General features: G+C 41.8%; 3 protein-coding genes across 4 annotated transcripts in view; 1 reads left to right on the forward strand and 2 right to left on the reverse strand.

The window, feature by feature from the left end:
- Positions 1-6,619: 6,619 nt before the first annotated feature.
- On the reverse strand, positions 6,620-16,032 carry gpr37l1a (G protein-coupled receptor 37 like 1a). Its single transcript, XM_026347083.1, has 2 exons — positions 15,331-16,032; positions 6,620-8,821 (listed from the first exon to the last, which is right to left on the reverse strand). The coding sequence occupies exons 1-2, from the start codon at positions 16,012-16,014 to the stop codon at positions 7,793-7,795; spliced, it is 1,713 nt and encodes a 570-aa protein (XP_026202868.1). The 5' UTR covers positions 16,015-16,032; the 3' UTR covers positions 6,620-7,792.
- Positions 16,033-16,541: 509 nt separating this feature from the next.
- On the reverse strand, positions 16,542-25,622 carry nol8 (nucleolar protein 8). Its single transcript, XM_026349652.2, has 18 exons — positions 25,562-25,622; positions 24,759-24,906; positions 24,154-24,216; positions 23,810-23,888; positions 23,134-23,290; positions 22,327-22,625; positions 21,693-21,946; positions 20,124-21,580; positions 19,821-19,994; positions 19,532-19,651; positions 19,289-19,382; positions 19,006-19,141; positions 18,844-18,927; positions 18,250-18,539; positions 18,028-18,169; positions 17,834-17,895; positions 17,567-17,649; positions 16,542-17,097 (listed from the first exon to the last, which is right to left on the reverse strand). The coding sequence occupies exons 2-18, from the start codon at positions 24,877-24,879 to the stop codon at positions 17,038-17,040; spliced, it is 3,675 nt and encodes a 1,224-aa protein (XP_026205437.1). The 5' UTR covers positions 24,880-24,906; positions 25,562-25,622; the 3' UTR covers positions 16,542-17,037.
- A 406-nt stretch (positions 25,623-26,028) lies between these two features.
- cenpp (centromere protein P) overlaps positions 26,029-26,686 on the forward strand; it is a 76,206-nt gene continuing 75,548 nt past the window's right edge. The window contains exon 1 of one of the 2 annotated variants that reach the window (XM_026347108.1): positions 26,029-26,113. The gene's annotated coding sequence lies outside the window, so the exon portion shown is untranslated. The other variant, XM_026347109.1, reaches the window with a different exon arrangement.

Raw genomic sequence — 26,686 nt, forward strand, 5'->3', positions numbered from 1 at the left:
CCTACCTGCCCACAAACCCTACGAACACCTGCCCACTCCCCATTGAAATCCTGTAGACGCCCGAGGGGTTCAGTTACTGTTCACTAGGTTCCTGCAGTCAAAAAGCCCCATAGGTAGTGTTGCGTTGGTGTATTATTGTGTTAAATAGTATTTATGGAACTAGCAGGACGTCAGGTCATGACTTTTAAGTCACTGGTTCTGAAGGTTTCCCTGTAGAGTAATTACTGTTGTCCAGGTCACAGATTTGGTCTGTTTATTAACAAGACTCACAGCTCACAGATTATTAAGACAGTTTAATTTATTGTTTGTCAAAATATCTGCTCCTTCACTGAGGGTAGGAATTCTTTCTACCTAACTGAATCCATAATATTTAAACCCTCAAATGATATGAACTGGCCTAAAGTCCTCAAACGTCGATGACGATTATCCCCCAGGTTGAACTGGCAAACGCACTTTGGAGTGCATTGTATGGACTGGAGGCTCGACCAGACCCTAGACAGAACACATAACTTAGTGAGGACTCAGACCACATAATGTGATCATATGAATCCACAAACAGGCACAGCGACCATATGAGGGTATGAAACACTGGGTTGTGTCTCACTGTCATAAACACGCTGCACTGTTGGACCTACTAACAGTCTAAATATGGATGTTGTGAGCTGGTCTCTGTTAGGAAGCTGCAGACCTCCTGTACGAACATCCAGCCTTCAAATCCAACACACACACAGAGGAGAACCACACCGTGTTCAGGACCGCCTGGTGGATAATCCACTGCAGTGATGTTCTGTAGTAGAAATGTACTGTTGCCTCCTAACAACTACCAAGACAGACAGAGATGTGAGTGTGAATAAAAGGTACAAATGAAAAGCTGAGACATTAATGTGCGAAAGTGAAAAAACACACAGTGACACCTCGTTTGTGCTGCTGTTCATCTGTACTGTGTTATACAGGGAGGTGTTTCTATTACTGACAACAACACAATACAAATCAGCAGAACAATATTACATTATATGGCCATCTTTCTTAAATCATCTCCATGAAAACAGGTTTTTAGTTTGTTTTGTTTAGTTTATAATGATAAATGATTTGTTGTTTTAGCTAAGTGTACCTAATAAACTTACATTTCACTGCAAATCTTTAAAAAGAATAATAAAAAAGTTTGTTGGGAACTTTTTTAAACTTGTTCCTTATTTAAAAAATATATATTGGTGTTATAAATGTGGCCCTTTTTTGACTCAGCAGTGCAACGTTAACGCTCTGAGAGACGAGAAGTCCTCTGACGTGAGACAACACTGTCCCCGTGTGGACGCATGAGAACATACACGACTGCTGATCGTGAATTATTTTTCACTATGACATCAAAATATGTCAGCACCCGTCAACATTTCACTGAGATTTCACTTTAAATAACATAAAGTACATTCACAGCAATAAAGAGCTGTTCTCATTAGCTCCTCATTAAGGTCGTTGTGTCCCACATGGTTTTTATTTAACATTAAAAACTCTTCTTTATGACGTCCAAGAAGAAAGAATAGTAAAGAGAAATCGTCTAATAAAGCGTTGCTTGGTGTTGTCCAACCTTGTTCTGAACATGCAAACAAACCTTTAATTAGGGTTAAACTGTTTTTGTTTGATGTTTTTCTTTGAAGACCACTTTCAGAATTTGGCTTTTTATCTCCCTGGAGTTGCCAAGTTCATGAAAGCGCTGTTTGCTCAGCGCTGAAAGGGACCCCCAGAGTTTATTTGTAGTCTCCACTGATGTTTCCCATGTCGTCTTAAAGAGCTCAGTGAGGAAGTGGTCTGGTTAGTTCACACCCCCAGCCCGCTACAGGGGCTTTAGTCGGCTTCCACCGCCTGCCGACTCACACTAATGTGACCACAGAACAAACTGGACCGTTCTGTGTTCTGGTGACAGAGAGCATCCGGAACCACTGGTTCTGTTCGGAAGCTTAGAGCCCAACAGTCCCTGCAGGACTCCAGGATCACGCAGGGATGAACCAGTGCTTTTGTGGGACCTGAGGGTGGAAAAAATACTCAAGAAGATCTATTGTGCAGTATTTTACTTAAGTAAAAATACACGTATACTTATTATTTTTGTCTATTAAAAGTAAATAAAAATACTGTGGAAAATCAGATGTTTTGAAAGTGTTTGACTTAAGAAGATATTGAAGATGCACTGTCTAAAAACACGTCCTGTTATCTCAGTGAAATGTTTCTTATCATGTTGACCAGATACTTGTTTCTAGGTGAAGGTGACCTTCAGAAAAGGACACATCCTGATACTGAACTAAGATCCAAAATGAAACAAACCCTTATGTTCCCAAATCCCAGGCATCTTAAATACCATAAATATTTGAAAAAATGAACTGATGGGTCTTTTAGGTCCTAAGCAACCTCTCCGTTTGCTGATGCCTCGTCCTGGATCTGCATTTATCCAACGGAGCGTTTCATTTGTGAGCAGGACTCCGTTAGCATTGCTGATCAGCTCCGGGCTGTCGTCTTGGTAATGGCAGCTGGAAACAGATATTGTGCTGTGTGTTTCCTGAGCCTGCTGAGACTGGACACAGAACAAGACAAATATCAGACAACAACTGTCAGAGCACACAGAGCAGAGCCTGGACTTCAATACGCTGTAATAAAGCCCGATGATACATGAAGTCTTGATGTGTCCATTTATAAAAGGAAGACTAGAAGCTGGCTTCATGAACTCGCACAATAACGTTCAACCACTTTTATCAGGCTGCATTTCTGGAGGCAGTTCTGGACCGTGTGAAGTGACAGCGGTTTTCCAAAATACGTCTGGGCCCATGTGGCTGTGTCATAGACTGGATGGGACATATTCATCACAGTAGCATGAAGGTTTCTGATTCAATGTTGCCTGAGGCTCAAAGGTAAAGCACCGGCTTTTTACCCTTGGCCTTTGCACAGTAACGTTAATGTGTGAAGTAACTGAGTTAATATTCATTAACACATGGCTCATTAAACATTAATGTGAATGAGTGAGTCAATCACTCCCTTAACAGCGAGCACTGGGACCACCAGGACCACCAGGACCACTAGTATCTATTCATGTACTAAATCATGGTGTATCAAGATGATTTATTAATTAAGCAGGGAAATGTGTTTTTAACATTACTACAAAGTCATTTCTAGTTCTACAGCATGTTTGGAGTCCACCTGTGGGAGATCCAGGACATGATTTGGAAAGGTATACACTTGTTAACACAGTTAACAGTGCATGTGAAGTCCAAGGCATTGTCTGTAGACCTCAAAGACAGGCACAGATCTGGGGAAGGGTACAGAAATGTTTCCTCAGTCCCAATGAGCAAAGTGGCCTCTGTCATCTGTAAATGGAAGAATTTGGAACCACCGACTATTAAAAAACTAAATTCTCTGGTCTGATGAAACAAAGATTGAACTCTTTGACCATCTCTACAGTGAAGCATGGTGGTGGCAGCATCATACTGCAGGAACCAGGAGACTAATCAGGATCGAGGGAAAGATGAATGCAGAGATGTACAGAGACCTCTTTGATGAGAACCCTTTCCAAAGAGCTCTGGACCTGAGACTGGGACGATAGTTCACCTTTCAACAGAACAAAAACCCTGAGCACAGAACAAGATAACAAACGAGTGGCTATGGGACAACTGTGAATGTCCTTGAGTGGTTCAGCCAGAGTCCACACTTGAACCTGATTGAACATGATGATGACAGACGCCCCCCATCTGAACTGATGGAGCTTCAGAGGTACTGCAAAGAAGAACGGGAGAAACCGTCCAAAAATAGATCTACCAAGGTTGTAACAACATTCTCAAATAGACATGAGGCACTTTAGACATTATGGGATATTGTTTGTAGAGTTTTGAGGAAAATAATGAATTTAATTTTAGAAAAAAGCTGTAACATGACAAAATGTGCACTATGAATACTTTCTGGATCCACTGTTGATAGAAACATTTCTGTAACAAACTTCTCATTAGTTTGCAGCTGACGGAAACATAATCCAGCGCCAGGTTTGTGTCAATTTAATTCATTTAAAATCTATTTCAGATTCTTTGTCAGATTCCAGAGGGAGAGGAAGGGAAAACAGAGCGAGTCATTAATAATGGAAACAACTTATTTCATCTTTACCGTGTTTATTTTATTGTTTAAATGCATGGTTTGTTTTTACACTAAATTTCAGTCTAAGGAGAAACTAGACTGGTTGAGGGCGCGCACGTGAACACAGCAGAGTTCACATGCAGGCTCCAGTGTCCCAGGTTCAAATCCAGGACCTTGTTAGTTTTAGTCCACATTGCGAACTGGACCCCACCATGTCTCGCTGTGTCTCAGCTGGTTGTCAAGGCAACCAAGAAAAGAGGAGTTGTGGCGTATCTGGGTGGACCGCAGCACTTTCTCCTCCTCTGCATCTCGGCCCTCTTTCTTCTCTCTCCTCAGCGACTGGGGCAGCTGGTGGGAGGTGGTGGGTGTCATGTAGCTTAGCAACTCCCATGTGGATGGAGATTTATATGCAGCTTTGTTCAAGTGTCTCTTTCTCCGAGCCAGAGAGGGGGACGCCTGAACAAAGCAGGCCTTATTGAAGCTTCCCCTCCTCCTTCTCTTTGCCCAGGCACAACGACGTGGGAGGACAAATATTTCAGCTCAAAGGAAGAGAGACTCCACAGAGCAGCGCTCCTGAAGTGTAACTCAGGGGCCGCCGACTTCTGTGACGGGAGTCCAGGTGTTCAACAGCAAAATAAACATTAAGACACATTAAGTCTCGAGCTTCGTCTTAATCCGCTTTAAATAATAATCCTCCACTGAAATCTGAGGTCTTCTATTGGATTTTATCTGATTAAATGTGGGTATTTTGGCTTTGTGATATTAAAACTTTAGCTTCCGTCCATTTTCTTGTTTGACTGCTGCAGAGAAACTTTCCAAGAATGAACTTCAACTATTTATTGGAGGAAATACATAAAATGTATAGTTAATATTAGGTTCAAGCAATGTAAACAACTCATCTATTTTTATGTCTCTTCCAGCAGCACCAGTCTTCTCATGCCTTAAACCTCTCAGTAGTTTGTTTTCATAAGTTGAAAATACCGTCCTCTTAAACGAACACTAGGAAATTAAAGCTCTCCTCCATCGTTGCTCTGAGAATAAACTGTGTTACATATGTTTTATTTCACAAAAAGTCCCAATTTAACCCAACTGTTTCTCATCTAAACCTTTAAAATCATGCTCATACATGCATGTCTTCAAGATTAAGATGAGTGAAACAAACTTTTCTCTGACCAGAAATTAGAGGCACCGATGACAGTGAAGTAAACTATGGACAAACCAACCATGGAGAAGCAACTTTCTACCGTTGAATTCAACCTGAGTCCTTTTATGATTTATCTTTCATGTAAATACTGTGGTTCATTTATGTATGAACTGTGCTACAGTATAGAAATGCCTTTACTTGCATTAAGTCTGTCATGTACACCAGCATGTTAATTTAGTAATAATGAGACTGATACTAGAATAATTTTATCTTGTAGCACTTCAGAGGCTCCACAGAGAACCTGTGAATTATGTTTATTCGTTTCTACATATACAAGATGACTTTCTGCCAATTCACTACAATGTAAGTAAACGTTCTCTGCTAGAAGAAATGCAAGACAAATCTTTATATTAATATATTTAAAAGACCAAAAAAATGCTGGAAGAGGTCTGAATGCTGAATTCTTGTCTGCTCTCCTCAGCAACTGGTCACAGAGTGACTGTGTTCATTATGTCTGCAGAAACTCAAAGGCCAACTGTTATTGTGAAGCTGTGACCTTCAGTAATTGAATGATAACAAAAAGGAGCAGCACAGTCAGGCATGGACAGCTTCCTCCTTCAGTGGGTGTCGGGCGCTCTGCTGCGTAGCATTCTTTCCAGCAGTGATCAGAGGATGCACAAAAACATCTCTGACTTTCAAAGAAAGTGAATCAATCCACATGAAAAATGAATTAAATTATAGTTCAGGGTTTAAAGCAACTCTATTTTGTCTTTTAGTAAAAATCTTTCTTTGTTTTCCTTTTCTTGACTTTTCTCTCCAACTTTCTTTCTACTCATGTTTGTCAGTTTTACACTGACCTGGATTTTGTCAGCTTTAAATATGGTCCTTCAAAGTTTGATGACAAGATATAAACATTTATTTAGACAGAGAAGTGCAGTACTAATCTTTGATGAAACAGTTTTTCATTTGTTAAAAACTTACTTACTGTGTAACTTACTAAAAAAATGGATGCTCTTGTGTTTAGCAAACGCTCTTCCCAAAGGAGTACAATGGAGCATTTGTTGGGGACTATTTTCAGCTGTGGATGTATAAACATGTCATGTATACATGTCAAGTAATGAATGAACTCTGTGCAACAGTGGCACTAACTGATGTGTTTGGATTTGGATACACAGGCGATGTTTGAAATTTTAATAGAAACTAACTTAAACTCAAAAGCCCACATTTAAAACGAGTACGTTCAGATTGTGGTGTGGAATAAAGGGCTCAGTAAACAGCAGCTCTACTGTTTCTATCAGTTAATAAACTATATTTATATATATATTTTAAAAAACACACAGATGCAAAACAGTTTTTCTTGAAGAAAATCTAAACTTTACTAAACCAGGAGTAATAAAACAAATCAAATTGAATTGTATCACACAGTTTTAAATGTTGATTCATCTCTTATTATCCCATCACATCTTTAAGCCGCCCTCTACACACAGGAACGTGTTTCAGCAAATTGTGTTTTACACGTGGCTGTGAAGTACTCCTGTGTAGACAAGCTGCAAGTCAGAAAAACACGAGCAGCAGCAACAGCAAAGTCATATAAAAGCCTCAGTATCTTCGAACCTAGCGTCCCACAAACTCTCTCATATACAGTACTTAGAGCACGTATGCTAATGTCCTGAAACAATAGAAAATTATTAACAACTATAACATGAAAAATGTAAACTGAGGGACAATATCGGGTCCTACAACAACTGGATTAAATCCATCTCACTAAACTTCTTTTCTTCTTCTACATTTTATATAATAACCAACTCTAGTCAGACAAGTCTCTGCTCCTACAGCTCTACATCATCAGTTCAGCATAACATGGGTATTATTTTCATAGTTTTGTCCATCATTTCTGTCAGTAATCAAAACTTTGATTTATTTTGAACTTTGAACTATTCACTGAGGCGGTATCTGTACAAACTGTAGGTGTCGTTGACTTTCTCCAGTACAAAACACCTTCATGCTGACTGAACCTCAGTAGAAAGTCCAGATAATGTCAGATTGTGATCTCTGCTGTGTCATTCACACCTCTCCCACGGTCTACACGAGCACCTCTGGCCCTGAAATCAAGCGCCCGCTGTGCACCACATGTGTGAAAGCACAACTCTGCACAATGTCCAGACCTGGAAATGTGAAAACAGCTTCAGTGAGGTCCAAAGCTGGGTCAGTGTTCAGTTCACTCCACCAAAGATACTGGATAGGGAGCTTTTGTGCACAGATTAACTCTCAAGTTGCCTGAAATAGCATTTTATGTTGTAGCATAAAGATTTTTATCAGTGGAAATAAATTTATTAAATTAAGAAAAACAGACCCAGACGGGCTCCACAGAAACATTTGACTAGTTTCCAACCCGCCTGTTTGACTGCCCGTCAGATTCCTTTTTAGTGACGACACCACGTTTTGTTACTGACAGAAATGAGGGACAAAACCAAAAAGAAGAGCCAAGTTGTTATAAACTGAAAGATCCTTTAAAGTTCCACAGGTGTCAGGTAGTTCTGGACCTCAGCAGGGTGTACCGATAGCTGCGGAAGAATCTTTTGCCCTGTCAGAGACTGGTTCTGCTGGTTCTGTTGCCAACACACTCTTCACCGTCTCCTCTTTGCTGGACGGGGACAGAGAGGATGGAGAGGGTGACGTTGGGGAAGAGAGAGAGGAGGTGGCAGCGGTTGAAGCCGAGGAGGCAGAAGAGAAGTTGCTGTCGGGGAGGCACTCCTCGCAGCAGCAGCAGCAGCAGTCCATGAAGGCCTGGCCCAGGGAGTGACACAGGCACAGCAGCAGCACCGGTGTCGCAGAGCATCGCACAAACAGCAGGAACTGTCCGATCAGACCAAGCGCTGGCAGAGCCAGAGCCGGGAGCGCGGCCGACACCGCGACAGAGACGTACGCCAAGGTGATGTTACAAATGCTCTCTGGCAGGTTGCATGAGACGTACAAGATGGTGAGCGCCATCACGGTGGAGCGCAGCCTCTGCTCTCTCCCATGCTGCTTCTTCTTTGTTGAGGCAGAGGATGAGAAGGAAGACGAGCACCTGCTGGTCCCCTTGTTATCTGCAGGTTTCTGCAGGTGACGCTGGGCTAACACTTGCCTCGTTACCAAGTCACAGGCCAGAGTGAAGAGCAGTGGCAAACAGAGGTAGCAGCCAAAGAACCACCACATGCGGGCTTCATGGTAGGTCAACACCAGGGAGTAGATGCTCTCTGGGAGCTCCACAGACGGCTCCCTGACACAGACATCCACCTTAAACGTGTCTGTTCTGGCTCTGAAGGCAGCCATGAATGAGCCCGCTGGCTGGCTCTGCTGCAGGTCAGTGGGGAGCGCTGGCAAGCTGACAGTTTCCTGGAGGAGCTGCCAAAGGAGCAGCTCCGGGGCGGCCAGCACCATTGAGCCGACCCAGATGACAGACAGCTTGGACAGGATGGACTGACAGGGCTCCACCTTTGGCGTCTGGAGAGGCCCTGGGTTGGTGGCCGCATGGAAACGATCAATGCTCAGAGCGCAGAGACTGAATGTGGCCACACCGAGAGAGGCCACCTGAGAGAGACAGTACAGAAAGACACACGTTAGAAGAATAAGAGGCGTAGGCCGACACATAGGTAGATTTTACAATTTACCCATCATCTATTTGTTTGAAACTCTGAGAGGAAAGAAATAAACCAGAGGTCTCGACCATCATGTCTGAAGGGATGTAAAAGACTGCACCTCCTTCAGATTTTATGTCCACAGGTAACTTTTTATTTCTACTCTAAGGACCAGATTTGTTTTTTACTCAGTTTCACACAATGCTCTGCAAACGGTCCAGTGGCCACTGTTGAACTGAGCTGTTTACATACAGTGTTGATTCATGCTGCTCTTCTTCACGCAGTTTAAATCGAGGAGGAGTTTAAGACATTCCTGTGCCAACAAATTAGCCTCAACTATAGTAATGAGGCAACAATAAAGGAGTGAAATGAATCCGCTTTGCTTTCACCTTTAGAAAACAGAAGGAGTCGCTGAGGGGGAGGAGGGAGCCATCGTAACACCAGCAGTTATCGTGCACATTTATAGTCTGTGGTTTTGCCTAAAAACACACAGACTATCATTACAGGGACTTGTCCTCCCTCTGTGAGTGTTTAATGACCTCAAACAGTTAAGACACAACTCAAGATAATTAACACGGAGCTCTAATTAGCATGAAAATGGTTTAATCAACAGAGCGGAGGGGCAGCTGGCAGCCTGACCCGCTTTAACACCGCTCAACACGACCCTCAGAGTGCAAACGGCTGAAGAGCATTTTTTTAAATGCTAATTAATTAGCAAGAAATGAATGAATGAATTAGCATACGAATAGGTAAAGGAACGCAGAGCGGACGGGTCGACAGCCTGGTCGTGTTAAAGACGACTTCCACAAGCTGGTATTACAAATGAGTGTATAAATAAACGTATTTAATCGTAAAGCAGAAACACATCATCACAGACGTTGTTCTAAAGTAATAAACTCGTTCTGTGTCTGGAGCTCTTCGATCTTTATACTCAGAACTTATAAATAAAGATGAAGGTTCCTGATAACTACGTCTTTGTGTTCACTGTGTGGCTCTTTGAGCTGGAGAAGAAGCGTCTCTTCATGTCTGATGGTCCTGAAGTCCATAACAGGACGTTTGATAAAGTCTGAAACCGAGCAGCAACAGACACAAACAGACAGCTGCTGTTCTTAAAGGAACTCATTAAACTATTATTAATTAATATATTATATCAGTACAGACACAAACAGACCGATCATCACAGACAGAGGTTTAACTCTGTGACAGCTGCTGTTCTTAAAGGAACTCATTAAACTATTATTAATTCATATATTATATCAGTACAGACACAAACAGACCGTTCATCACAGACAGAGGTTTAACTCTGTGACAGCTGCTGTTCTTAAAGGAACTCATTAACTATTATTAATTCATATATTATATCAGTACAGACACAAACAGACCGATCATCACAGACAGAGGTTTAAACTGCTGTGACAGCTGCTGTTCTTAAAGGAACTCATTTAAACTATTATTAATTCATATATTATATCAGTACAGACACAAACAGACCGATCATCACAGACAGAGGTTTAACTGTGTGACAGCTGCTGTTCTTAAAGGAACTCATTAAACTATTATTAATTCATATATTATATCAGTACAGACACAAACAGACCGATCATCACAGACAGAGGTTTAACTCTGTGACAGCTGCTGTTCTTAAAGGAACTTATTAAACTATTATTAATTCATATATTATATCAGTACAGACACAAACAGACCGATCATCACAGACAGAGGTTTAACTCTGTGACAGCTGCTGTTCTTAAAGGAACTCATTAAACTATTATTAATTCATATATTATATCAGTACAGACACAAACAGACCGATCATCACAGACAGAGGTTTAACTCTGTGACAGCTGCTGTTCTTAAAGGAACTCATTAAACTATTATTAATTCATATATTATCTAGTACAGACACAAACAGACCGTTCATCACCGACAGAGGTTTAACTGTGTGACAGCCGCTGTTCTTAAAGGAACTCATTAAAACTATTATTATTCATATTATAGCTCAGTACAGACACAAACAGACCGTTCATCACAGACAGAGGTTTAACTGTGTGACAAGCCCGCTGTTCTTAAAGGAACTCATTAAACTATTATAATTCATATATTATCTCAGTACAGACACAAACAGACCGTTCATCACAGACAGAGGTTTAACTGTGTGACAGCCGCTGTTCTTAAGGAACTCATTAAACTATTATTAATTCATATATTATATCAGTACAGACACAAACAGACCGATCATCACAGACAGAGGTTCAACTCTGTGACGCTGCTGTTCTTAAAGGAACTCATTCAAACTATTATTAATTCATATTATATCAGTACAGACACAAACAGACCGATCATCACAGACAGAGGTTCAACTCTGTGACAGCTGCTGTTCTTAAAGGAACTCATTAAACTATTATTAATTCATATATTATATCAGTACAGACACAAACAGACCGATCATCACAGACAGAGGTTTAACTCTGAGACAGCTGCTGTTCTTAAAGGAACTCATTCAACTATTATTAATTCATATATTATATCAGTACAGACACAAACAGACCGATCATCACAGACAGAGGTTTAACTCTGTGACAGCTGCTGTTCTTAAAGGAACTCATTAAACTATTATTAATTCATATATTATATCAGTACAGACACAAACAGACCGATCATCACAGACAGAGGTTTAACTCTGTGACAGCTGCTGTTCTTAATGGAACTCATTAAACTATTATTAATTCATATATTATATCAGTACAGACACAAACAGACCGATCATCACAGACAGAGGTTTAACTCTGTGACAGCTGCTGTTCTTAAAGGAACTCATTCAACTATTATTAATTCTTATATTATATCAGTACAGACACAAACAGACCGATCATCACAGACAGAGGTTTAACTCTGTGACGGCTGCTGTTCTTAAAGGAACTCATTAAACTATTATTAATTCATATATTATATCAGTACAGACACAAACAGACCGATCATCACAGACAGAGGTTTAACTCTGTGACAGCTGCTGTTCTTAAAGGAACTCATTAAACTATTATTAATTCATATATTATATCAGTACAGACACAAACAGACCGATCATCACAGACAGAGGTTTAACTCTGTGACAGCTGCTGTTCTTAAAGGAACTCATTAAACTATTATTAATTCATATATTATATCAGTACAGACACAAACAGACCGTTCATCACAGACAGAGGTTTAACTCTGTGACAGCTGCTGTTCTTAAAGGAACTCATTAAACTATTATTAATTCATATATTATATCAGTACAGACACAAACAGACCGATCATCACAGACAGAGGTTTAACTCTGTGACAGCTGCTGTTCTTAAAGGAACTCATTAAACTATTATTAATTCATATATTATATCAGTACAGACACAAACAGACCGATCATCACAGACAGAGGTTTAACTCTGTGACAGCTGCTGTTCTTAAAGGAACTCATTAAACTATTATTAATTCATATATTATATCAGTACAGACACAAACAGACCGATCATCACAGACAGAGGTTTAACTGTGTGACAGCTGCTGTTCTTAAAGGAACTCATTAAACTATTATTAATTCATATATTATATCAGTACAGACACAAACAGACCGTTCATCACAGACAGAGGTTTAACTGTGTGACAGCCGCTGTTCTTAAAGGAACTCATTAAACTATTATTAATTCATATATTATATCAGTACAGACACAAACAGACCGTTCATCACAGACAGAGGTTTAACTCTGTGACAGCTGCTGTTCTTAAAGGAACTCATTAAACTATTATTAATTCATATATTATATCAGTACAGACACAAACAGACCGATCATCACAGACAGAGGTTTAACTCTGTGACAGCTGCTGTTCTTAATGGAACTCATTAAACTATTATTAATTCATATATTATATCAGTACAGACACAAACAGACCGATCATCACAGACAGAGGTTTAACTCTGTGACAGCTGCTGTTCTTAAAGGAACTCATTAAACTATTATTAATTCATATATTATATCAGTACAGACACAAACAGACCGATCATCACAGACAGAGGTTTAACTCTGTGACAGCTGCTGTTCTTAAAGGAACTCAGTAAACTATTATTAATTCATATATTATATCAGTACAGACACAGAACTCATAAGAACCCTTAAAGGTTATGAGACAACGTTCTCCAACAGGAGCAGAACGTGCAGAACTGACAAACGGCTTCGAGGATGTTATTCTGTTTGTAGTCGTTCTCCAAACCTGACTCCACCTTAGTTTCTAATGTCCCACATTACTTCTACCTGTCTCCTCCATATTACCTTGACTCCCACCTATCAGTTCCACCTGTCTCCATCTTCCTGTCTCCATCTTACTTGTCTCACCTTACTCTACTGTCTCCATCTTACTTGTCTCCACCTTACTCCTACCTGTCTCCATCTTACTTGTCTCCACCTTACTCCTACCTGTCTCCATCTTACTTGTCTCCACCTTACTCCTACCTGTCTCCATCTTACTTGTCTCCACCTTACTCCTACCTGTCTCCATCTTACTTGTCTCCACCTTACTTCTACCTGTCTCCAATCTTATTGTCTCCACCTTACTCCTACCCGTCCCATCTTACTTGTCTCCACCTTACTCCTACCTGTCTCCATCTTACTTGTCTCCACCTTACTTCTACCTGTCTCCATCTTACTTGTCTCCACCTTAGTTCTACCTGTCTCCATCTTACTTGTCTCCACCTTAGTTCCACCTGTCTCCATCTTACTTGTCTCCACCTTAGTTCTACCTGTCTCCATCTTACCTGACTCCACATCAGTTCCACCTGTCTCCACCTTACTTCTACCTGTCTCCATCTTACTTGTCTCCACCTTAGTTCCACCTGACTCCATCTTACTTGTCTCCACCTTAGTTATCCTTGACTCCACCTTAGTTCCACCTGTCTCCATCTTACTTGTCTCCACCTTAGTTCCACCTGTCTCCACCTTACTTCTACCTGTCTCCATCTTACTTGTCTCCACCTTACTTCTACCTGTCTCCATCTTACTTGTCTCCACCTTACTTCTACCTGTCTCCATCTTACTTGTCTCCATCTTACTTGTCTCCACCTTACTTCTACCTGTCTCCATCTTACTTGTCTCCACCTTAGTTCCACCTGTCTCCATCTTACTTGTCTCCACCTTAGTTCTACTTGTCTCCACCTTAGTTCCACCTGTCTCCATCTTACTTGTCTCCACCTTAGTTCTACTTGTCTCCACCTTAGTTCCACCTGTCTCCATCTTACTTGTCTCCACCTTAGTTCCACCTGTCTCCACCTTACTTCTACCTGTCTCCACCTTACTTCTACCTGTCTCCATCTTACCTGACTCCACATCAGTTCCACCTGTCTCCACCTTACTTGTCTCCACCTTACTTCTACCTGTCTCCACCTTACTCCTACCTGTCTCCATCTTACTTGTCTCCACCTTACTCCTACCTGTCTCCATCTTACTTGTCTCCACCTTACTCCTACCTGTCTCCATCTTACTTGTCTCCACCTTACTCCTACCTGTCTCCATCTTACTTGTCTCCACCTTACTCCTACCTGTCTCCATCTTACTTGTCTCCACCTTACTCCTACCTGTCTCCATCTTACTTGTCTCCACCTTACTCCTACCTGTCTCCATCTTACTTGTCTCCACCTTACTCCTACCTGTCTCCATCTTACTTGTCTCCACCTTACTCCTACCTGTCTCCATCTTACTTGTCTCCACCTTACTTCTACCTGTCTCCATCTTACTTGTCTCCACCTTAGTTCTACCTGTCTCCATCTTACTTGTCTCCACCTTAGTTCCACCTGTCTCCATCTTACTTGTCTCCACCTTAGTTCTACCTGTCTCCATCTTACCTGACTCCACATCAGTTCCACCTGTCTCCACCTTACTTCTACCTGTCTCCATCTTACTTGTCTCCACCTTAGTTCCACCTGTCTCCATCTTACTTGTCTCCACCTTAGTTATCCTTGACTCCACCTTAGTTCCACCTGTCTCCATCTTACTTGTCTCCACCTTAGTTCCACCTGTCTCCACCTTACTTCTACCTGTCTCCATCTTACTTGTCTCCACCTTACTTCTACCTGTCTCCATCTTACTTGTCTCCACCTTACTTCTACCTGTCTCCATCTTACTTGTCTCCATCTTACTTGTCTCCACCTTACTTCTACCTGTCTCCATCTTACTTGTCTCCACCTTAGTTCCACCTGTCTCCATCTTACTTGTCTCCACCTTAGTTCTACTTGACTCCACCTTAGTTCCACCTGTCTCCATCTTACTTGTCTCCACCTTAGTTCTACTTGACTCCACCTTAGTTCCACCTGTCTCCATCTTACTTGTCTCCACCTTAGTTCCACCTGTCTCCACCTTACTTCTACCTGTCTCCATCTTACTTGTCTCCACCTTAGTTCTACCTGTCTCCACCTTAGTTCCACCTGACTCCACCCACCTCCACGTAGGGCACGAGCCGACAGGACAGGTCTCCTAGCAACCTCTTGGAGGTGAGCTCGTGGAACACCACCACGGGCAGACAGAAGAACAGCACGAGGAAGTCCCAGAAGGCCAGTCCCGCCAGGATGCTGTTCCACGCGCTCTTCAGGTAGAAGTTGTGCCACACGATGCACATGAGCGCGAGGTTCCCCACGATGCCCGCGGCGAACAGCACGAGCGCGGACAGCATGATGGCGTAGGCCCAGTAGGACCCGTCCGAGACCGGGAACAGCGGGTTGAGCAGCCCCGGACCCCGGGCGGACGAGTTCCCCGGCGGCGCCGTCTTGTACCGGTCTCCCCGCGGAGTGGTGAAGTAGCCGCTCGGGTCGTCGTACTGTCGCGGGTCTCTTCGCCCCCAGCTCCCGTCTTTGGCTCCTCTGGGGAACCGCTTCAGTTCGGCACCGCTCGACCTTTCGAACCGGTCCAGAGAAGTCCGTTCCCCGGAGAGGGGTGTCTCCGTTCCCCTCCACCCCCCTCCACCCTGCAGCGCGGACCCGGACTCAAACTCCGGGTGTGCGGGGACATGACGGAGCTCCACGGTCCTCAGAACCACAAGAACCACAACAAACAGAACCGGCCTCATGTTTACCGTAGGACTACCTGTAACGGGTCTCGGACATGGGCTGAAATAAAACCAGTCCATCAAACAGTCCGACCTCACTCCTGGTCCTGGTCCTGATGAAGTCTCCTCCTCAGCTGCGCTTGTTATTCATCAGCATCACAGCCCCGAGCTTCCGGTTCTGACCTTCACAATAAGGAACCACCGGACTCGAAGCAGTGTCCAAAGGTTCCTCTAGTACTTCAGCATCTCTTCATAAGTACAAACTTTAAAAGTACTTGAAAGAAAAAAGTACATGAAGTACAACAAACTGAGTACTTTGGGATCAACTGATAAAATATAATATAAACTATTAAACAACTTGTGTTCAGGTCGTTTAAAAAATATTCAGTGGCTTTGTAAATATTACAGCAATAAAAAACTATAAAATAAAATGAAGAATAATCATAAAAAAGAGACATGATGATGGAAAAGACACAAAATGACCAAAAATAGACGACAATAATGAAAAAGAGAAACAAAACACAACCCAAGGACAAAAATACAAGATTAAAAGAGATTAAAAAACCACCACTAGGGATAAAAAACTGCCAAGGACACATAAAAAAATATTTACAGTATTATTTAAGTTTATTTTACAAATGGAAATTAGCAAAAAAAAACTAAAAGCCATGAATACATCAGCCAAATAAATCAAGAAACAAGTGAGTAAATGATAAATAAATTAGTGGACTCCATCCTGACTCCTGAAGGCAGTAACATGTTTAATAATGTGGAACTGATATTTATCATTTTATTGGTAATACAATTACACGTATTTCTCCATTTTGTACGTCAGGATTAGTCTCCTGTAGATGAGACTGGCTGCTGGTCACTGTTTCTATGACAACTAATGAGTAAATCAGGAATATCCGATCACAAAATATTTCTCTGTATTCACGAAAATAAAAAATAAACTATTATTCAGACATTGTTGAACTTTTACTTCAGTCTCAGTTCTTTGTCTTCAGCTGCCGTTTGCGCCACCTCCTGGTGACTGAGGCACAAAATGGCAACAAGGGGAACAAATAATCTGGTCCAGACCACAAGTACAACAACCCATAATTCTCAGCTCCTCTGGGAGTTCTTCAGCTTCCTCCGGGCATCCTTGTGTTTCTTGCGGTACTCCTGTGGACACAGTCACGAAAGTAGAAATATTGGAACCAAATTATTTCACTCACAGATAGGGCTACAGTCACAATCAGCAGCTACATCCCAGCTATAACTCCAGATATACTTTGTCTCAATCAGCTTCGACTGTGCTGGTTATTTCCTCCATTAACTGTCTCCGTCATGCTGATGGCTCTTTGCCCTTAGCTGAGGCTCACAGGCTCATTCTGCATCTGTGCAGCATGTGAAAACTGCTGTCTGCTGGTACTCCCCCCAGATGACCAGCAGCACATTCATTTTCAAATTATACACACGGTACTTTAATACATACTTAAATACTGTATAAGGATAGTTGTGACTGACATACGGGGAGTGACACAAACACTGGTCAACACTGTAAACTACCAGCCTATTAGTCGTAGTAGAAGTCACTAGTGATGAATATAACGTCTTGTATTTAAGGATTGATTCGTAGTTTAATACAAACCTGTCTGAGGGCATTTCTCCTCTCCTCCCACTGCTCCCTCTGCTCCTCCAGCTGAGACGAGCGACAGAACAATTTGGGACCCTCTGATGGAGGGAAGACAATGTTCAGATCACACAAACACAAAGAAAATCCCCATGAACGTTAAAGACGCTACAAAACATTTCAGGAAATAATCCTGTTGTTGTCTGTAATGTTCCGACATTGTTCTAACATCACTGGTGGGGGTAGCAGAGCTCCAGGAGGCAAGTAGTAAACTCTCCATCCTACCTGTCAGTCTGCTGTCCTCAGGGTAAAAGAAGAACAAATCCATCTTTGAAGGCGTCTCCTCCCTGTGAACAGGAACAGGGGTACACACACAAGTGCAATAATATTTAATAACGTACTAACGTTCTGACGTCTTCTGACTAAAGATGAATATACTATAGTTTTTTAGGTGCCACCATTATCTTGGTTTTCCTCACTCTCTGGTTTTAGCAGTCTTGCTGACTTGCTCCTCCTCTTCCTCCTGCTCTTCTTCATCCTCCTCCGAGCTGCTGTCTTGGAAACGTGGGTCTTGCTGCCATGACACCTTTGGCGCCTGGATGCTCTCCACCTTGTAGTCCACTGCAGTGAAATGTTTACATTTTCAGAAAACACACCGACCCCCGAGACAGACTGAGATAAACCTTTGACATTTAACCTACCCGTCTGTTTACTTTCTGTCTCTGTGTCGTCTCCAAAGAAGGAAAACTTAAATCCAGCCGACTCCTCTTTCTCTGCACCGAGATCAGCGGAGGACAGCAGGGTCGACTCTTCATCCTGCCCTCCAACTTCCTCTTCTTGGTCCCAGCTCGTCTTCTCTTTTTCTGCAGCAACGTCACTCTTTGTTTCGCCAAACACAGCCTTCAGGTCGCCAGAAACGTCAAAGTAAATCTCTTTAGAAACCTCTGGAAGCGTCTGAGCATCTTCCCTCTTCTTCCTTCGGGCAGACTTGCTGTGAAAACAACACATCACAACACCGTTTTACTAGAGTCCAGGTGGAAACAGTAAAGTATGATTGGATGTGTGCTTTAGCTCCAACCAAACAGTCTTTGTCACTCTCATCAATCATCAACGATTGTTGATTGATTTACTGATGTCTGTGGTTGTTGTCAACAACCACAGATATCGTATTTTCTCATTTCATGTCTTGTTTTATCTTGTTAAAACTATACTATACATCGCCTCAAGAATATATATTTGTTCAAGTTTCAACAAATGAGATTAGTGTATTCATTCTGTATTTCCTGTGTTCGTACCTCTCCTTCTTGGTTTCATCTGCTTTGGTCTCAAACGCAGCGTGTTCCTCTTTGCTGGGGTCATAATGCAGCGCTGACACATCTCTGCAAACACACACATTTAGTTTTCTACTGAATATCAAAAGTTACAGTTGAGTCCAGTTGTGCATGTGCGTGTCTGACCTGAAGGTCTTGGCTTTGCTTGGAGTCTTGCTGCAGGTTTGCTGACTGCTGCCGAGGACGCTCTGTAGGATTTCCAGGTTCTTCTTCCTCTCCTCCTCCAGAGCCTCGTCATCCTCCGTCACACTCTTCTTGTTCTCTAAATGCCCAAAGAAGAGACTCTTTTGAGGACATACTTTAATCTACAGAACAAGTTCCCCAACTCATGTCCCTTTAGATCTTAATAATACTGCATGTGTTTGTATCAGACGATGACTGGAGTGTAGATCCACACCAACACACTCACCTGACTCTTCCTCCTCCTTCTCGCCGTCCTCCAGGAAGCGAGAGTCCATTCGGAAACGCTCGTCTGCGCCAAAGCGAGACTGCAGCTCCATCAGCTGGACGACACGAAAACAAACCACATCAGAGGCAGGTTTCCAATCACAGCGCACAAAGCTTTTCCTCCAGGACAAATCGCTCGTCCTCCTGAGGAGAAGATGTGTCCACACGATAAACACACGGCTGTGAACCTCCTTAGTAATCTCACCTTCTGTCCTGCTCGACCTTCAAACTGGGGCCTGATGTTAAACCGGCCGTGATCTCCCTCTTCATCACCATCATCCTCCCCCTCACCGAACAGCTGAGGGCCCGACAGCTTCTGACACACCTGAACACACACACACACACACACACACACACACACACACACACACACACACACACACACACACACACACACACACACACACACACACACACACACAGTTAAAACACTCATTCCTCTATAAGATAGATGTGAGGTCGACTGTTAGTTCTCCTTCACATCACTATCTCACCTTCTCTTTTACTGTGCTGTTCTCATTGGCCGATGCCTCATCACCTGTGGACTCCTCTGATTGGCTGTCCTCGAACAGGGTTTTCTTTGACGTTGTCTGCTGCTTATCTTCATCTTCATCCTCATCATCAGACCCAAAGACTATGTGTTTCCCTGCTCCTGCTTTTGGGGTGTCCTAATGGAGAATAAAAAGTTAAACATGACTCCACAAAAATGCTGATGTCAACGTCCTAAACCCCTTCAAGGACCGAGGACTACACGGATCTGGTTTTCACTAAGACTGACTCACACACTCTGCACTCACCAGGTTGGATAAGGCTCCCTGGATGAGCTTCTTGTGTTCTTCAGCCTCTTTCTGTCTCTGCTGCACGGCAGCTAGTCTCCTCAAGTTGGCCTTCCTCTGCCGCTCCTCTTCATCCTCAGCATTCAGCATCACCCGAGGAGGACGCTGCTCTTCCTCCTCCTCTTCCTCTTCCTCACTGGACGAGGATTCGCTGTCAGGAGCAGAGGGAGGTTCTTCTTCCACATCTTCAGCAGATATAGTCTCTTGTTTTTCCTCATCTTCGTCAGAGGTGGAGCTGGAGGACGAAGATGAAGCCTTTGCGGCAGCTTTACGTGTTTGAAGGGCCTTTGGCTTCTCCTCCTCCTCCTCCTCCTCCTCCTCCTCCTCCTCCTCCTCCTCATCATCATCACTACTGCTAGAGGAGGAAACGGTCCCAGCAGCTTTCTCAGTAGTTACAGGAACCATTTTTAAAACTTTAGCAGCAGCCTTGTTTTTTACCACTTCTTGTTTTTTGTCCTGCTCGTCCTCTTCATCCTCCTCCTCTTCCTCCTCATCTTCTTCTTCCTCCTCATCTTCTTCACTGCTCTCTGGCATCTTTTTTGTTTCCCTGCGTTTCTCTTCACTCAGACTCCGGCTGGTCCCGCTGTCTGTTATCCTGGACGTCAGCTGAAGTGCTTCAGAGTCCAGCTTCTGTTTTTTGACCACACCTGTTCCAGCGTCCTCCTCTTTTTGTTTTTTCATACACTCGTTGGTTCCTGATCCCTCGTTCAGTGCTCTCGTTCCCTGAAAAGCGGGCAGTGGTGTCGACATCACACCTTTTCTTTTCTTCTTTTTCTTCTTCTGTTCATCTTCGCTGCTGTCTTCCCCCAAGATGGCGGCCAGGATGTCTTCTGGTAAAGTGCCTTTCTTGGGCGCAGGTCGTTCTTCAGAACCACCTGTGAGGTTAGTTTCTTGTTTGGTATTGGTGCTGAGGAGGCTGGGAGCTGTAGTTTCAGAGTTCTGCTGGGCTTCTTCAGCTAGCCTCTGTAAATCAGCCAGAGAAATCTCCAGATGGGTGACGTTAGAAAACATGGCTTCATAATCTGAATCTGAACACGAATCAGCTGAGTCCAACTCCTCTTCATCTTCATCTTCATCCTCCTCGTCAGTATCGGATTCTGACAAAGAGAGGACTGTTTTCATTTGGTTCTCAGAGCTGCCACCTTTTTTCTGAAAGCGATTTTTTTCTAGACAGTCTTTTCTCTGCTGTGTAGATGAAGGTTTCCCGGACTTGAGGTGTTCTTCACCCTCTGCTGAATCCTCCTCCTCTTGCTCATCAGCTTTACTTTTTGTCTTTGTCTTCTTTTTCCTGCTTGTTTTATTCCCCGAGAGGTGTTCTGCAGATGGTGGACTCAGTTTCTCCTGCGATGGAGGTGGTTTCCTTGAGGCGAACAGTTCATCTGTGTCAGCTGAGTCATAATCAGCCTTGTCTTCGTCATCTGAGAAACCCGGAATCACAAAAGAAATTGTTCTTGCACAGTTTTTTATGACAGAAACTTGATCAGTGAAACATTATGAATGAATTTTCAAAATAAACTGATTTCCAGTTACCTTTCTGTCCCGACTTCACCAAGTAGTCGAGTCCAACCACTTCCAGGTTATCATCTTCAAATTCCTGCTGCGCTACACTATGGGATGTCTGCTGAGCTGCTACCAGCCTGCGGATTTCCTCATCTGAATCAACATCACTGTCATTCAAATAGGCCCCCCTCCTGTGAGCCAGTCTGTGGTTGGTTGATAGATTAAATCCATTGGTGAACTGAGGAGCCTCAGTGTGATCAACAGAGCGAAGAGTCGGTGCAAGTCTGAGAGAAGAGCACCAAAGAGTCATCAGACTGTTTCAATCATATTTGTCATTCATTCTTGAGTAAATGTAAGTAGAAACTGATTTTTAGGAAATTGAGAAACATAAAGAAAATAATTAGAAGCTCCAAGAATCCTGGAAAGTACTTGGAAATTTGAAATACATAAAACTAAGAGGGATTATCCAGGAGCTGAGAAACCAGTGTAGTGGAAATTCCAGGAATCTGTTAGTAGTCTTGGGAAGTAAAATCACAGCAACATGCAGAACTCCGAACAATTCAAGTTACCACTGGTGACATCCTTCTGGAGCTAATTACAGAAACAATTAAGAAAGCAGCCAGTGGAACATTGAAGCCAGATTTTTAGGAGGAGAACACGTTACCTAGTTTTGCCCACAGCATTCTGGGAGTTGACCATATTTGTCCGACTCTTCTTGGGTCTTGGTGGCTCATATGGAGGGAACTCGCCCCGCCTCTTCTTGCTGATGTCATCATCTCCCCCCTGTACCTCCCATGTGAGCTGGGTGACAGATGTGAGCTCATCTGTTGAGCCCCGGTCCAGCTTGCGGATGTTGTGGCTGTATTTGGACGGATCGTACTTCAGGGTTCGAGCCTTGTTGCCTTTCTGACACTTGAGCTGCAGGACGGGGAGGACTCGTCCGAATTTACTGACTATCCAGTCCTGAAAGCAGAGCAGCCAGAGGACAGTGAACATTTAAATTTACGATGCTGTGCATGAAATCAATGAAAATATGTATAATAAATAAAGTTGCACTGTTTTCAGTTGTTGTGTTTTTGTTTTTATTCATTTCATCTTTTTAATTCAACCTGGGAAATAAGTCATTGGAAAATAACAATGAAATACTGCTTGAATGATGGGCATGTATTTATTAGTTTAAATTGACTCAAACCATTGATTTTTGTTGTGCTACTAATTTCATATTTAATTTGTACTGTAGAAGCCTCTATGGTGTTTTTAAATGAATTTGTTTGCTTCATATTTTTTTCTTGTCTTAATTATTTTTACTTTGTTTTATTATTGTTTATAATGTGGCTTTTTGTTTTTTTACCCTGTTTTTTTGTGATATATGTAAAAAAGATGCTGTAACATTTACTCAATAACTGTCTCTTGATCTACATCTTGCTCTAACACACTCAAACACACAGAGGCGCCCAGATGTTGACCTGACCTTGTGCCCTGGTACTTCAGTCCCTGGCACTGCAGCCTTCATGGTGAAGTTGTCCACACCGGCTTTGCTCATGGAGTCCAGCAGCTTCTGTCGCTTGTCCTCAGCTGCAGGCTGCTGGAGGTGCTGCTCTGCTGCCTTCTGGCGCTCCTGCGCCAGTCTAAGACACAAACACCATACTAATATCAGGAACAGTCCGATAGCAGCCTGTTAAATAATATTTCTCACTGGTATAATGCTAAGAGCACGTTCAAAGCCATAAGGCACAGATGGTCATGTTGCCAGTTGTAAGTTAGGAGACAGGTTTTAGTTGCCAACAAGGATTTGATAATAAACTGATTTGGTGAGATTCTATTTAATCTGCAAAATAAGAGACAGAAATGAACCTCCAACTTTTCGTATATAGAGCTAAACGTTTGGTCACAGCTTCCCCAATGTGAGCATATTCTTTGTTTTATATCATAATAAACTGAATATTTTTGGGTTTGGATTGTTGGTTTTAAAATCAAACCCACCTCAGACAATAGCCGTTGGTTTTTCTTTGACTATTTTACACTTTACAGACCTAATTATATATCACCAGATTAGATTCATTAGCTGCATATATATAATAATAATTTAACTGTAAATTACATTTGACTGTCCAAAGACTTATATGCTGAGTTGAACTAGGCTGTACCTGTGCAGGAAGCTCTCCTTAGCTGTTTCAATCTGCAAAGTTCCTCCTTTCCATTTGGATTTGTTCAGCACTGTTAAACCTGCAGAGGAAACACACTGATTTCATACTGATGATACAACATAAGCTATGATGTTAGTTAAATGCCAGAAAATAAACATGAGGTACGGTATATCTACACTAAAACAACATTTTGGCACACTCTGGTCTGATGTTGTAAACCAACACAGATACAAAGCAAACATTATTCTGACTGAAAATGCTTTAAAACAACACATTTACCTGAGAAACCCCACTGAGAACACAAAGTATTTATGAGAGTTAATACAACAGGACAGTTCACTCACATTTCTTCAAGTTTGCATCTGAAATGTTGATGTTAATATAGCTGAAGGTTTTGTAAGGAACACCTGCAGGAGAACAGCAAAAGTTAGGACACATGCACGTCAGACTGAGAAATGTCTGAACAAAAATATAAACAACATGAAATGACTTATGCTTGAGAAAAAAACATTTGTTTGTAATTTTTCACACCTACATTTTCCAAATTATAAATCAGGTTTTAGATTTTCTTCCCTGTCAGCAGTCATTAGCTTCAGTTCAGTCTTGTGAAAAAAATCAATCTGAAAAGACTCTTTTAATCTTTATGATTTTTTTTTTGTTTGTTTGTTTAGTTTAGTGATGTTATAATGAGCATAAATGTAGTGAAAACTCCCTGGTTATGCGAGCAGCTTTGATGTTTGATTGTTTTGATATGAGGATGTGTCATTTTTTTATTGTCAAAACCTTATTTATAAGATACTAATTTGATATCGACTATGTTGACTGTGACGGATTAAGTAAATACATTTACCAAGTTTAGGACCTTAGAATTAATAGACACAAACATATTTTTTGTTCTGTTTTGATTCACTTTTTTATGTTATAGTCCAGTGTGTACTGGACTCCTCACCCTCCTCGTCTCTCCTTGTCCGGAGCTCCACATCCTCCACATCTCCAAACTTTCCAAATCGGTCCTTCAAGTCCTTCTCGGTGACCAAGTGGCTCAACCCGCCGATGTACAGTCGCTGCATCGCTCAGTATCCAAGGTAACACAGTCACTGTACAGACATGAAACAACAGTGTCAGTCGTCTACACCTGTTGATTCATCCATGGCTGGACATATTTACTATCATATTTTTGATAATATCAAATCATTTTTAACTTTGCCATTTAATTTGATGCATGGTACATAAATATTTCGAATATATAAACACTTTGGTATAAATTGGCACAATATTACTGTACAGACAATACCCATGTACAAACATCGTCAGTCTGTCAGTTGACAGTAAACCAACATAAGTCTCTCTCTCTCTCTCTCTCGCCTTCTTCGCGACAAGAGACCTGTGCTCCTTATTTTATATTTACAGTGTTGATAAAACCTTTATGGTCGTGATGAACTGCACTTCGTTACACTGACAAGTACAACACTGTGCAAACATTTTATGTTCTTTAGATGTTTATATGCTAGGTCGGTCTAAAAGTCCTTCTGCAGCATTAAATTCACCAGATGTCTTAAAGACGTATTTTCTCAGACAAGAAGAGTTGTCTTCTAATAAAAGATTAAGTTCTACAGAGGAACAGAGACTGAAACAACAAGACGACAGATATAAATAAACCAGTGTCTCTAAACAGATTATTTTAGCAGTGAACAGATCACGATTAAACGACTAGTTTCGTGCATATCGACAGAAAAACCAACAAATGTTTACCTCACATCTGCCTCACATGTATCCAGCTGGTGTTACTATTAACTTTGTCCGGGTCAGTCCTGTCGACTTTCTGCTCCGCGTTTGTTTCCACTGAACAGAAAGGTTCCGTCGCTGTTTAATCATATTGACGATCAAACAACAAAAACATCCAGCAGCGGCACCTTTACAAATACAGAGGTTTACCTCGGACATTTCATTATTACAATCAATCTATATTTTTCTCTACATTAGTTAAAATCTTTAAGTTTTAATCCTCTAGATTAGCGTCTTCTGTTGGCTCGATACGACTTTCCATGTAGAGGGGACTGTCATAGTTTTTACGTTGGGCAGCTTTTTATTTGGTTCTTTATGGCGAGAAGAAATAAATTATGAATTGTTTTATAGTTGTTATATATTAAAGATATATAAATATTTGCGCTATTTCTATTTATATAAAGACAAAACGTCAGACAACTTCTCAGAGAAACCGCCTCACCCCCCTCGGATCTGTGCACAGTGGTAGAGCCCACAGCGCGCGAGGATCCGAACTGTTTTGGTCTGGTCAAACATTGAGTGAGTAAAAGTGTTTATCTCTTCTAAAACTGAATGACAGTGTTCGTTGTACGTGGGTTTAGTATTTAAAGTAACATTTATTCTACTAAATCGATCTAATAAGCGATAGGAATACGTTAAACTGACTTTAATCCTCTGTACCGTCTTCGTGGTTCACCGTGCTCTAACGTTAGGTTAGCTACCCAGCTAGCTAGCTAACGTTGTATGTCGTTGTTATGAACTGTGACTATTGTTACATGTACAAAACACATGTTAATCCTTTTGATAGCTTAGTATACTTTATTTTTTAATTTAATCTTGCTTTTGAGGCGTGTGAAATATATTTATCCTACATGTGCTATGTAAATGTCCTATGTTTTTACCATCCTGTATTTGTTTATTATTACTAAATACATTTGCGAATGAGTCTCTTGAGATGTTTTCAAGGACGTTCCCAGACACAACCAAATTAAAGTTTACAGGCACTGAGACAAAAATTAATATAGAAATAGTAGGTTTATTAGTTATTAGTTTTACTCAGTCAGTATTTGTATCAGCATCATGGACAATCTGGGTGAACTTGATGCATAGACA

The sequence above is a fragment of the Anabas testudineus genome, chromosome 5 (genome assembly GCF_900324465.2).
Source record: "Anabas testudineus chromosome 5, fAnaTes1.2, whole genome shotgun sequence".
Taxonomy (NCBI): domain Eukaryota; kingdom Metazoa; phylum Chordata; class Actinopteri; order Anabantiformes; family Anabantidae; genus Anabas; species Anabas testudineus.

Excerpts from the sequence above, each read along its gene's own strand:
- gpr37l1a (XM_026347083.1), bottom strand. The coding sequence starts at position 16,014 with ATGGACTGGTTTTATTTCAGCCCATGTCCGAGACCCGTTACAGGTAGT. Across the intron at positions 8,822-15,330 it reads GGCTCGTGCCCTACGTGGAG|GTGGCCTCTCTCGGTGTGGC; the intron begins GTGGGTGGAGTC and ends TGTCTCTCTCAG.
- nol8 (XM_026349652.2), bottom strand. The coding sequence starts at position 24,879 with ATGCAGCGACTGTACATCGGCGGGTTGAGCCACTTGGTCACCGAGAAG. Across the intron at positions 21,581-21,692 it reads GGTGAAGTCGGGACAGAAAG|ATGACGAAGACAAGGCTGAT; the intron begins GTAACTGGAAAT and ends CGGGTTTCTCAG. Across the intron at positions 19,142-19,288 it reads GAAGGAGGAGGAAGAGTCAG|AGAACAAGAAGAGTGTGACG; the intron begins GTGAGTGTGTTG and ends TTGGGCATTTAG.